The sequence below is a fragment of the Sapajus apella genome, unplaced genomic scaffold, assembly GCF_009761245.1.
Source record: "Sapajus apella isolate SASKATOON/1434 unplaced genomic scaffold, GSC_monkey_1.0 scaffold15, whole genome shotgun sequence".
NCBI classification, from domain to species: Eukaryota; Metazoa; Chordata; class Mammalia; order Primates; family Cebidae; genus Sapajus; species Sapajus apella.
In genome coordinates, this window is record NW_022436955.1 from 15896868 (window position 1) to 15908603 (window position 11736).

An 11736-nucleotide genomic window follows, 5' to 3' on the forward strand; every position below is an offset into this window, starting at 1 on the left:
GTGCGCTTGCGCAGTAGCGGCGGTCAAGCCTCTTATACCCGCCCTCCTCCTGGTCTTCCGGTGTCGTCGCCGGCGGTTGGCCGAGGAGGTGCTGCGCGGGGTTTGTCGCTAGTCCCGTAATCCCACATTGTCGAATCCGAAAGTCCGCGAGGAGTCGGGATTCTGTCAGGAAGACAGGTGTTGAGGTCGTGCCAAACACCGCTGTCTTTCTGCCGGGGTCGCCTTGCGATTTTCGTGGGCCCCCTGCTGGTTATTTTAGCGTGGACATAAGAACACTGTGTTTCACACCAGAAGTATATCTGCAGTTTTTATTGCTTTAAAAAATCAATTGGCCGGGCATGGTGCCTGTAATCCAAGCACTCTGGAGGCCAAGGCGGGAGGATCACCTGAGGTCGGGAGTTCAAGACCAGCCTGACCAATATGATGAAACCCCGTCTTTATTTAAAAATAAATAAATAATAAATTTTACTGCTGTGTTTATATAAAATGAATATGTTAATATATAAATGTTTTTCTACGTAAAAGTTTATTTTTCTTCAGGTTTTTAAAGAAATTAAAACATTTTCTTGAGGTCGGGCACAGTGGCTCATGCCTGTAATCCCAGCACTTTGGGAGGTCCAGGTGGGCAGATAACTTGGGGTCAAGAATTCAAGACCAGCCTGTCTAAGATGGAGGAACCCCTCCCCGCGTCTCTACTAAAAAAAAGAAAGAAAGAAAGAAAGCTAAAATAACCGGGCGTAGTAGCGGGCACCACTTAGGAGGCTGAGGCAGGAGAATCGCTTGAACCCCGTAGGCGTTCATCAGGTTTTATTTTAAAATGCTTGAAACATATGCGTGGATGTGTGGTGTGTTTATTTGTGTATGTATATGAAGGTGTTTCGAAGCTGAGGCTCTGTGAACTTTGAAAGCAAAAAAGCATCCTGTATCCAGATGAGTCCATTGCCTCACACTCTTGTAAGGATGGACTACCGTGCTCAGAAACCTTCCAAATAAACTGCAAACCTTTTATCCTGGCACTTGAAACGCTCCCATTTTCTGGTTACGGTTCCCACGACAGTCCCACCAAGTACCCCCTACGTGCACACACACACACACAAGTATTTCTTTCTTTTTATCAATACCTCCCACTTTCCCACCTCTGTGTATTTATTCACATCGACTTCTCTGCCAAGATGTCCGTTTCATCTGTCTAAATATTGCCATCTTTATATGTTTGTTTCAAAGGCCGAAAGTAATTTCTTCCTTATCTGAACCTTCACAGCAGCACTTACGCTGTCCCTGTAGGCTGGCACTTTTCATTGTCTTTGTTAGTTATAATTATTATGCCTTTTCTTCCCTTACTGGCCTTTTTGAAAGTGATGATTGTGCTGTATTTATCTTTCATTTGATTACTGCAGTGTTTTTGGGTTTTTTTTGTTTTTTGGGGGGGTTTTCTGAGACAGAGTCTCACTCTGTTGCCCAGGCTAGAGTGCAGTGGCACAATCTCAGCTCACTGCAACCTCCACCAACTGGTTCAAGTGATCCTCCTGCCCCACCCTCCCAAATAGCTGGGATTACAGGCACACGCCACCATGCCTGGCTAATTTTTGTATTTTTAGTAGAGACAGGGTTTCACCATGTTGGCCAAGCTAGTCTTGAGCTCCTCAACTCAAGTGATCCACCCACCTCAGCTTCCCAAAGTGCTAGGAGTAGAGGCCTGAGCCACCACACCCAGACGATTACTGCAGTGTTTTTCAAACAGGATGTATTCTTGGAGTCTGTGTTTTAGAGAATCACATAATTTTGGTGGCCACTTGTGTACTGATTTTTAGAGTAATGTAAGCACCATTTCGACTATCTGAATAACCATCTTAACCCTGAAACCTGTCAGCTGGTCCAGTGCCCACATTTGTTTGCATTTATCATCACTTTTTGGCACCAAGACAGAACCAGCTGTAATACATGTGATGGGTACGCAACAGGTGGAGACCAAATGACCTGCTGTGTTTCAACAAAGGTTTTTTTCTTTTAATGAGTCAAATAAAGAAATGCGGTAACAGAATTGAATCTTCCCCATATCATAAAATAGTATGCATGCCAGATTCAAAGGAACCTGTGCATTCATAGGCCAGAGAACCCTGTTTATCTGCTATTTAGCTTGGCAAAATTTGGATCTCATTCGTTTTCGGTTTTGTTTGTATTTAATTTGTATTCATTTTTCCATTTAATATTGTTTGGTTTTTATGACTGTGTAAGAGTTTTAAGATAAAGTTAATGGACCTGGGATGGTGGCTCACACCTGGACTTTGGGAGACCAAGGTGAGAGGGTCATTTGAGTCCAGGAGTTCAAGACTGCACTGAGCTATGATCATGCTACTGCCCTCCAGCCTGGGCAGCATAGCGAGACTCCATTTCAAAAAACATAGAGTTTATGCTTAGTTCTGTTTGCATGTACTTAAAAGACAGAATACAGTAATTTAAATCAGTCCTGGGGGTAGCAGAGATGTAGGATGAACAAGTCGAGAGATTTAATGTACAACCTGAGAACTACAGGTAACAAAACTGGATAGTAGACAGGATTCATGCTAGATGAGATTTTAGCTGCTTTTGCCACAAAACCAAAAAAAAAGTGGGTAATTAATGTTAGATGATGGATATGTTTGTTTTACTATAATAGCCTTTTTAATATCTATATACATCCCATAACATCATGCTATGTACCTTAAATATTCACAATAAAACTCCTTTTTAAAAAAATTAGGCCAGGTGCAGTGGCTCACACCTGTAATCCCAAAACTTTGGGAGGCCAAGGTGGGTGGATCACCTAAGGTTAAGAGTTTGAGACTACTCTGGCAAACATGGCAAAACTCCATCTCTACTAAAAATACAAAATTAGCCAGGTGTGGTGGCACATGCCTGTAATTCCAGCTACTCGGGAGGCTGAGGCAGGAGAATCGCTTGAACCCAGGAGGTGGAGGTTACAATGAGACGAGATCACGCCATTGCACTCCAGCCTGGGCAGCAAGAGCAAAACTACATCTCAAAGAAAAAAAAAATCAGTCCTAGGGGTCTGCAAGAATGACTTTCTTTAAAAAAAAAAACATGGCTGAGTCTGGTGACTCACACCTGTAATACCAGGACTTTGAGAGGCCAAGGCAAACAGATGGCTTGAGCCCAGCAATTTGAGACCACCCCAAGAAACACAGCAAGACTCTACCTACCCACCTACACACACACACACACACACACACACACACACACACACACACACACAATTAGCTGGGCATGGTGGTGCGCTCTTGTAGTCCCAGCTGCTTGGGAGGCTGAGGTGGGAGGATTGATCACTTGAGCCTCGGAGGTCGAGGCTGCAGTGAGCTGATATCAAGCCACTGCACTCCAGCCTGGGCAACAGAATAAGACCCTGTCTCAAAAAAGAAAAAGCTACACTTATTAATTTTTAGCCACACTGACTTAGATGTTAGATATTCATCATCCTCTGCCCGGCGCAGCTTAGATTCAGCTTTATAATCCATCTGTATTTGCTATACGCATATATGGTAGGTAGACACAGATGGTGGGGCCCAAGATACAAAGGCTCATTGCTTTATTGATCTCTGATATTTGTTTTCAGCTTGTAGGATAGGAACTGCACCTGGGTCCTCAAAATAAAACCTTTTGTATCCTTGGTAAATTGTTCCCAATTCATAAAAGAATAATACTAAGACAAGGCCGCTAATATATGTATTTAAAGGACCAGGCAGCTGCTGAACCTACACACTTTTTCTTGCTACAATTCAGAGAAAATGTTCTTCAAAGGAAGAAGCTGGCTTTGGTTATATGTGAGAACAAGTATCATTCTAGCAAGTGAGCTAAACAGCCCAGAGCGACATGGGCAAAACAATTGTTATCAGCTTAACAGCTTTCACTGCAGCTTTGAGGAAGCAGAGCACTACTGCCATGCCCAGGGTGGATTCCTAGCTCATATTAGGAACCAGGAAGTTCCAGATCACATCTGGGACTTTCTGGAAGAAGGAAAAAAGTGGTGGATTGGCCAAAATGTAATGCCACTGAAAAAACATCAAGACGAAAAATATCCAGGTAAGACTGTGGGGTTTAGTGCTGATGAAGGAAACTTCCTTATATTTTATTCCGGGGCAGAAGAAAAGGAAAATCTTAATCTTTCTGCTTTTGTATACAGAAAAACCAGTCACTTTACTTCATTACCATCTTTCCTCTGAAATGTTTCCATTTTGTGCTACAGCCTTTGATTCGTCTGTGTAGCAAAAGTGATGCGATCTTTCCTAGAACCCATCTAAAGTTAACTTACCTAACCTTTCACTAGAAGAATTGTGCTAGATTTGAGAGACAGCAACCTTTGACAGTCATTTGTTTCCCTAATAAACATCTCTTCATTATTCTGAGCTCCAAATTTCCTAACACAGAAACAAAGAGGAAATTATTGTTCTTCTTACAAAGTGTTTTCAAAGTTATGCACCATCATCTTGAAGTTTTAGAGACAAATCCAAGGCATTATTATATCATTCTCGTCATCTTCATTAATGCATAGGTAAAGTAATACTAAGCCTTGTGATAAGGAATACATATGAAAAAATAAACTATAATATATGGGAGGAAATTCTAAATTGCTGTCTATTGGAAGCCAGCCAAATTTGGCTTTCATATTTACTTTTAAAAAATGTCTGGTGGCTGGGCACAGTGGTTCATGCCTGTAATCCCAGCACTTTGGGAGGCGAAGGTGGGCAGATCACCTGATGTCAGGAGTTCGAGACCAGCCTGGCCAACATAGCAAAACCCCATCTTTACTAAAAATACAAAAATTAGCCAGGCACGGTGGTGGGCACCTGTAATTCCAGCTACTTTGGAGGCTGAGGCAAAAGAATTGCTTGAACCCAGGAGGCGGAGGTTGCAGTGAGCTGAGATCATGCCACTGCACTCCAGCCTGGGCAACAATGTGAGACTCTGTCTCAAAAACAATAATAAAAAATAAATTAAAAGCCTGGCTTTCAAGTATGAGGCTTATCTGGGTCTGATCTCCCCTCAGCAGACATTGTTGCCCACGGGGACACAAAGCCCCCCAGCTGCACCTACCTGTCCAGAAACTTCAGTCGGATCTCATTCAAAGGGGACAAGTGCTCACTGGGACACTATTTCATTTGCCAGACTGGTAAGTGATAAAGCTACATACTGCCAAATACCCAAATTTTGAAAACTGACTCTAAATAAGGAGTACATGTGAGAGTATTGGTTAAATAATCTGTCAGTGATAGATCATGGGATGATACAGGGCTTTTGATTTTCATAAAACTGATTAGCATAAGAAACTGTTATCTGGAGTGACTTCCAATGGGAGTTGGAAGAGTTGTGCCTCGATGTTACCTCATGTTTTGACTTGGGTAGAGTGTCGGAGAAACTGTATTGCTGACATCATTTTCCACATGCACACTCGTAATTCAGTCAGCATTGGGGCTTCAGAGGGAAGGATGGGAAAGAGGAGAAGAGAATATGGCAGAGGAAGATGAGAAGACTAAGGGTGAGGATGCTGTTATCCGAGGTTCACTTCCACAGAAGTAGATCAGGATTAAGCTATGTATGTATGCATTTGTGTGTGTGTAGTTGTTGTTGCTGTTATTTATTTATTTATTTCCAAGCTGGAGTTTCCCTCTTGTTGCCCAGGATGGAGTGCAACGGTGTGATCTTGGCTCACCACAACCTCTGTCTCCTGGGTTCAAGTGATTCTCCTGCCTTGGCCTCCCAATTAGCTAGGATTACAGGCATCTGCCACCATGCCCAGCTAATTTTGTATTTTTAATAGAGGTGGGGTTTCTCCACGTTAGTCAGGCTGGTCTCGAACTCCTAACCTCAAGTAATCTGCCTGCCTTGGCCTCCCAAAGTGCTGGGATTATAGGCGTGAGCCACTGCTCCTGGCTTATTTATTTATTTATTTTTGTGGAGATGGGGTCTTGTTATGTTACCTAGGCTGATCTTGAACTCCTGGCTTCAAGCAATCCTCCCACCTCGGCCTCCCAAAGTGCTGGAATTACAGGAATGAGCCGCCGTGCCCGGCCTTGGTGATTTCTTAAAAAAAAACAACTACTATACAACTCAGAAATTGCTTGGCATTTATTGCAGAAAGAGAAAACCTGTGCTCATGTAAAAATATGTATATGAATGCTTATAGCAGCTTTATTCACAATAGAGCAAAATTGGAAACAATTCAGACATCTGTCAACAGGTGAATGGTTAAACCACTGTGGTCCAGCCATGACAGTCATACCGTTTCTACTCTCCCGGGTGACTTTCCTACTTCCCGCTCTCTACTCAATCTCCAGTACCTGGGGACCTCCCTCCATCTCATTCTCAGGTCAGGTGATCACCTTGCTTTCTAACTCAGGGAGAAAATCAAAGCAATGTAGAGTCCTTCCACGACTCCGACCATCAAACCTAGCCACCTACCAGCACCTGTACCTGCAGGTAGACAATGCTTTCTCTCATGCTCTACACATCTTCATACTCCTACCCAAAGTGAATCCCTCTAGTTGTAATTCAGTAATAAAAAGAAACAAACTATTGATACAGAAATTTCGAGAGAATTCTGCTGAGTGAACAAAGCCAATCTCAAAATATGATATACTCTATGGTGCCATTTATTGAGCGTTCTTGAAATGACAACATGATAGGAATGGAGAACAGATTAGTGGTTGTCAGGGTCTAAGAAGGGCATGGGGGCAAGATGGAAGTAGGCATGGCTATAAAAGGGCAATGTGAGGGATTCTTGTAGCAACTGAAGAAAATTTTTGACATGACTGTATCAGTGTCAATATCCTGTTGTTGCTCTTGCAAGATGTGTTACCCTTGGAAACTGACTACAGGCATCTCTCTGCATTTTCTCTTTCATCTGCATATGAATACATAATTATCTCAAAATAATAAATTACATTAAAAAAAAAAAAGAAAATTTGGCCAGGCGCAGTGGCTCATGCCTATAATCTCAGCACTTTGGGAGGCTCCAGCAGGAGGATCACAAGGTCAGCAGATCGAGACCATCCTGGCTAACACGGTAAAACCCCATGTCTACTAAAAATACAAAAAATTAGCTGGGCGTGGTGACACGCACCTGTAGTCCCAGCTAGTCGGGAGGGAGGCTGAGGCAGGAGAATCATTTGAACCTGGAAGGCAGAGGTTGCAGTTAGCCAAGATCACGTCACTGCACTCCAGCCTGCGCGACAAAGCGAGAATCAGACTCAAAAAGAAAGAAAGAAAAATGCCTTGATGTAAGTATACATATGACTTATACAGTATTCTTGCCAAAAAAAATAGAGTAATGCAAATTAAAAATAAACGGAGATATCCTTTTCCACCTATCAGATTGGCATAAATTCACAAACTTAACATATGCTGTTGGCAAGGCTGTAAGAAAATATGTACTCTCATAAGTTGCTAGTGAGAATGCAGGAAGATATATTCTCTATATATCTTGTAAATAAAGGGGAATTCAGCAATATCTAGCAAAATAACATATACATCTACCCTTGACCCCACCTCCACTGCCAGGACTCTATCCCAAAGCCAAAACAGCAAAAATACCAAAAGATGAACGCGTAAGGCTATTCATGTTGCTCTCTGTAAGACCAAAAAGTAGGAATAATCCCATCAAAAGGGAACTGGTGGTAAAAAGCAAATAACAACCATCTCCATGCGCTGCAGTGGAGTTAGCTCTGTGATTTTTTTTAGTGGAAAATAAAGGTACAGAACATATATATTTACTTATATACATACGCGTATGTATAAATGTAATAGAAGGAGAAACAAAAACTAATGAAAATGGTTATGTCTGGGGGAGAGAGAAAATGGGGCAGAAAGGATGAAGATGGAAATAAGACCTTTCAAAATGTACCAGTTTGATAGTTTTGGCATGGAGACTCTTTAAATGTTTTCCATAATTATTGCTATGGTTTGAACGTGCCCCTTCCGAAACAGGTGTTGCCAGTGTGATTGTATTAAGAGGTGGGGCTTTAACACGTGGGCTGGACCACAGGGCTCCTCCCCTGTGAGCGGGACGTGGCGCCCTTATAAAAGGGCTCGGCAGAGGGAGGAGTTCTCTTGCCCTTCCTCCTTACGAGTGTGCAGGTCTCGTCCAACTCGAAATGGCAGTGCTTTGATCTTGGGCTTGCAGCCTCCAGAACTGTAAGAATTAGATTTCTGTTCTTTATAAATTACCCTGTTTGTGGTATTCTGTTATAGCAGCACAAAACAGTCTAAAGCAATTATAAAACAAATTTATGTCAACATTTTTGTTTTTTTTTTTTTTTTTGAGATAGAGTTTCACTCCTGTTGTTCAGGGTGGAGTGCAACGGCGCCGTCTCAGCTCACTGCAACCTCCGCCTCCCAGGTTCAAGTGATTCTCCTGCCTCAGCTTCCCGAGTAGCTGGGATTACAGGCATTCGCCACTATGCCTGGCTAATTTTTATGTTTTCAGTAGAGACGGAGGTTTCACCATGTTGGCCAGGCTGGTCTTGAACTCCTGACCTCAGGTGATACACTCTCTTCAGCCTACCAAAGTGTTGGGATTACTGGTGTGAGCCACCATGCCCAGTCTGTCAACATTTTAAAAAACAATCTCTAAAAGTAGGGAAATAGAGGGGAGGAGAAGAATTGGAGCTAACAAGTTAGGACAATTTTTAAGGTGATTTTGCTCAAGAGCAGAAAACAACTGGGGCAGTAGTTCATGAGACCAATATAAGTTGCTGGGTTTTTTTTTGAGACAGGAAAAATAGCATTCAGGAATGATGCACTGGATTTGAGCTACTGAACAACTAGAGGTATTCACTTGGGTAGGAGTATGAAGATGTGTAGAGCATGAGAGAAGGCATTGTCTCTCTACAGGTACAGGTGCTAGTAGGTGGCTAGATTTGACGGCCGGAGTTGTGGAAGGACTCTACATTGCTTTTTCTCCTTGAGTTAGAAAGCAAGTTGATCACCTGACCTGGAAATGAGACGGAGGGAGGCTTCCAGGTGTTGGTGGTTGAGTAGAGGGAAGTGGAGTTCACCTGGGAGAGTGGAAACAGACTGCCAGGCAGCGTGAAGGCGGGCCACTCAAGCTTCGTGACCACGAATTTAAGCTGAGCCACAGTCAAGGGGTTATATGCTTTTTCTCTCGCCATGTCCAACAGCATGTGTGAAAAACTCCTTTTAATGTGTGCAAGGAGGCATGTCCAAGAATGTTATTGCTGGCCGGGCGTGGTGGCTCACACCTGTAATCCCAACACTTTGGGAGGCCAAGACAGGCAGATCACTTGAGGTCAGGTTGTCGAGACCAGCCTGGACATGGTGAAACCTTATCTCTACTAAAAATATAAAACTTAGCTGGGTGTAGTGGCATGCACCTATCCCAGCTACTCAGGAGGCTGAGGCAGGAGTATTGCTTGAACTCGGGAGGTTCAAGCAATAAAGTTGCATTGCCTGCAGTGAACCAAGATCACACCATTCCACGCCAGCTTAGGCAACAGAGCAAAAACTATCTCTCAAAAAAGAATGTTATCATCCACCTTGAGAAGTCTTTTATCTCTACCAATGAGAGTTATAGAACACAAAGGAGACTATTACGCTTAGTAGGATATTTCCCATTTATGCTGGAGGTTGCAAACTTTTTTGGTGAAAAGTCAGACCCTGGCGATGACCTTAAGCAGTAGGATACAATTCCAAGCTTAACATTCCAATAATGGAACACTAGGCATATAGGGTTAATGAACTTCTCAGTGTTGATCCAATTAGTGGACTTAATTTGAAATGTAGAACACCATAATTTGATGTGACCAGGCTGCAGAGCAAAAGGGCTACTGCAGAATTCTTATTGTCTTTAAAAAAAACTGGATAGTAATTTTTGTGTTTTCCTGATTATCGCATGTGAGCATGTAATGATGATTTTATAGACTTGTAGCTATAGCTATAGCCTATAAATTAATCGTGTATTGGCCTCCAAGTAGATGCCTTTTTGGACGGAGATGCCCGTTATGAAAGAAATGGAAATAATTCTCATTTGCCGTGGAGACCCAAGAAGACAAAAAGAGAAGTTGAAATACTAAGAAACAAAATGCCCCCAGGTAATATGTTACTATCTCAAGTAACCTTAAAAATCAGTGAAATCAATTGCTGCTCAAAGGCTGCACAAGACTGAATTAATGCTGAAATGTGGTATCATATCACGTGTCCAATATTCGTTGTGTTCTGTTCTGTCTGATGTTAATATGACAGTCTTTGCCTTCGTTTAAACACAAATATTTGTGTTTGCTTGCTATACCCTTGGCCATCTTCTTTTCAGATATGCCCAAGTACAAGGCAAGGTTTTATTCCCACAGAATTTTTCATCAACAAAGAGAAAGTCATTTTGAAGTTCTTGCAAAGTCTTTGAAATCATGGTGTTATCTCTTGTTTATTTTTTAATTTTGAAAAACAAGTACTGTTTGGGAAGGATGCATTAGCCTGAAGTGACGTCAGTATTGGTGGATGTGATTATAGAGGTCACCTGAAAGAAAGGAGTACAGCAGAGATCAATTAAAAGCGGATCTTGTGATTATTCGTCAGGGTATGACCTCACTGCTGCAAGTGTTAGGTGTCCTGATCAACAAACCGTTTAAATATCCCTTGAAAGAACAATTTAGAAAGTGTTATTTAGAGACATGAATATGTATTTAAAGAACAAATGGGAAAAGCAGCTTTTCTCAAGGCTCTGTAAATGGGGACTTGTGAGTTGTAGGAAAATGTTTAGTGATCGCATTAGGTGGAAATAAAGAGGACATATTTTGGAGAACTGTTAAATCCAGAAGTTCTGATGATAAAGCAGTGATGTTAAAGATGCATTTGAAATGTTTGAATTAAACTGTGTCGTGAAATGGGAGTTTCATGAGAGTAATCCTTCTGATATTACTTCACATGACATGTGACTTTAAATATGTAGTAGTAGAACTAAATTACTGAATTAAATAGGCATTTGACCGTTTCACCTACATTCTTTAAGTTTATATTGTCAAGCCTGCCCCAGAAATACTTTTTAAAAACTCCTCATTGGGAAAAATGTAGATCACGTTATTGTGAGGCAATTTACCTAACAGGGAATATGCCTAATATTTATGTATGAGGGTCCTTTAAAATGTCTGCAGGCTGGATCTCCCCTAAGCAGACTTTGGCTCACACCTGTAATCCCCAGGTGTGACTTGGTTGTAATATAGTGACTCAGACCTGTAATCCCAGCACTTGGGGAGGCTGAGATGGAAGGATTGCTTGAGGCCAGGAGTACAAGTCCAACCTGGGCAACCTACTGGACTCTGTTAAAAAAAAAAAAAAAAAAAAAAAAAACTTAAAAAAATAAAAAATTAGGTAGGTGTGGTGGTGCATGCCTCTGTAGTCTCAGCTACTCAGGAGGCTGAGGCAGGAGAATAGTTTACACCCAGGAGTTACAGGCTATAATAAGCCATGATCAAGCCACCGTATTCCAGACAGCCTTTTTTTCCCTTACCAGATTGCTTGTAAAATTTTTTTGTAATTCAGAAATATTCTTAGTGTGTATCTAGGTTATTTTTCACTAATTGTGCCTAGAACATGATGCTACATATACACATCTTTCTTGAATCAAAAATATCCTATGTTTGTATCACTTCTATTTCATTTATTCTGGCTTTGTCCTTAAAAAGTACCCTCCCTGGCCGGGCGCGGTGGCTCAAGCCTGTAATCCCAGCACTT

At 41.9% G+C, this 11736-nt stretch overlaps 1 protein-coding gene across 1 annotated transcript in view; it reads left to right on the top strand.

Moving 5' to 3' along the window:
• Window positions 1–3743: 3743 nt before the first annotated feature.
• Window positions 3744–11736, top strand: part of PKD1L3 (polycystin 1 like 3, transient receptor potential channel interacting) — an 85813-nt gene continuing 77820 nt past the window's right edge. The window contains 3 exon segments of the mRNA XM_032284380.1: window positions 3744–4077; window positions 5042–5164; window positions 9984–10100. Of these exon segments, the coding sequence (XP_032140271.1) occupies window positions 3783–4077; window positions 5042–5164; window positions 9984–10100 (535 nt within the window). The 5' untranslated portion in view covers window positions 3744–3782.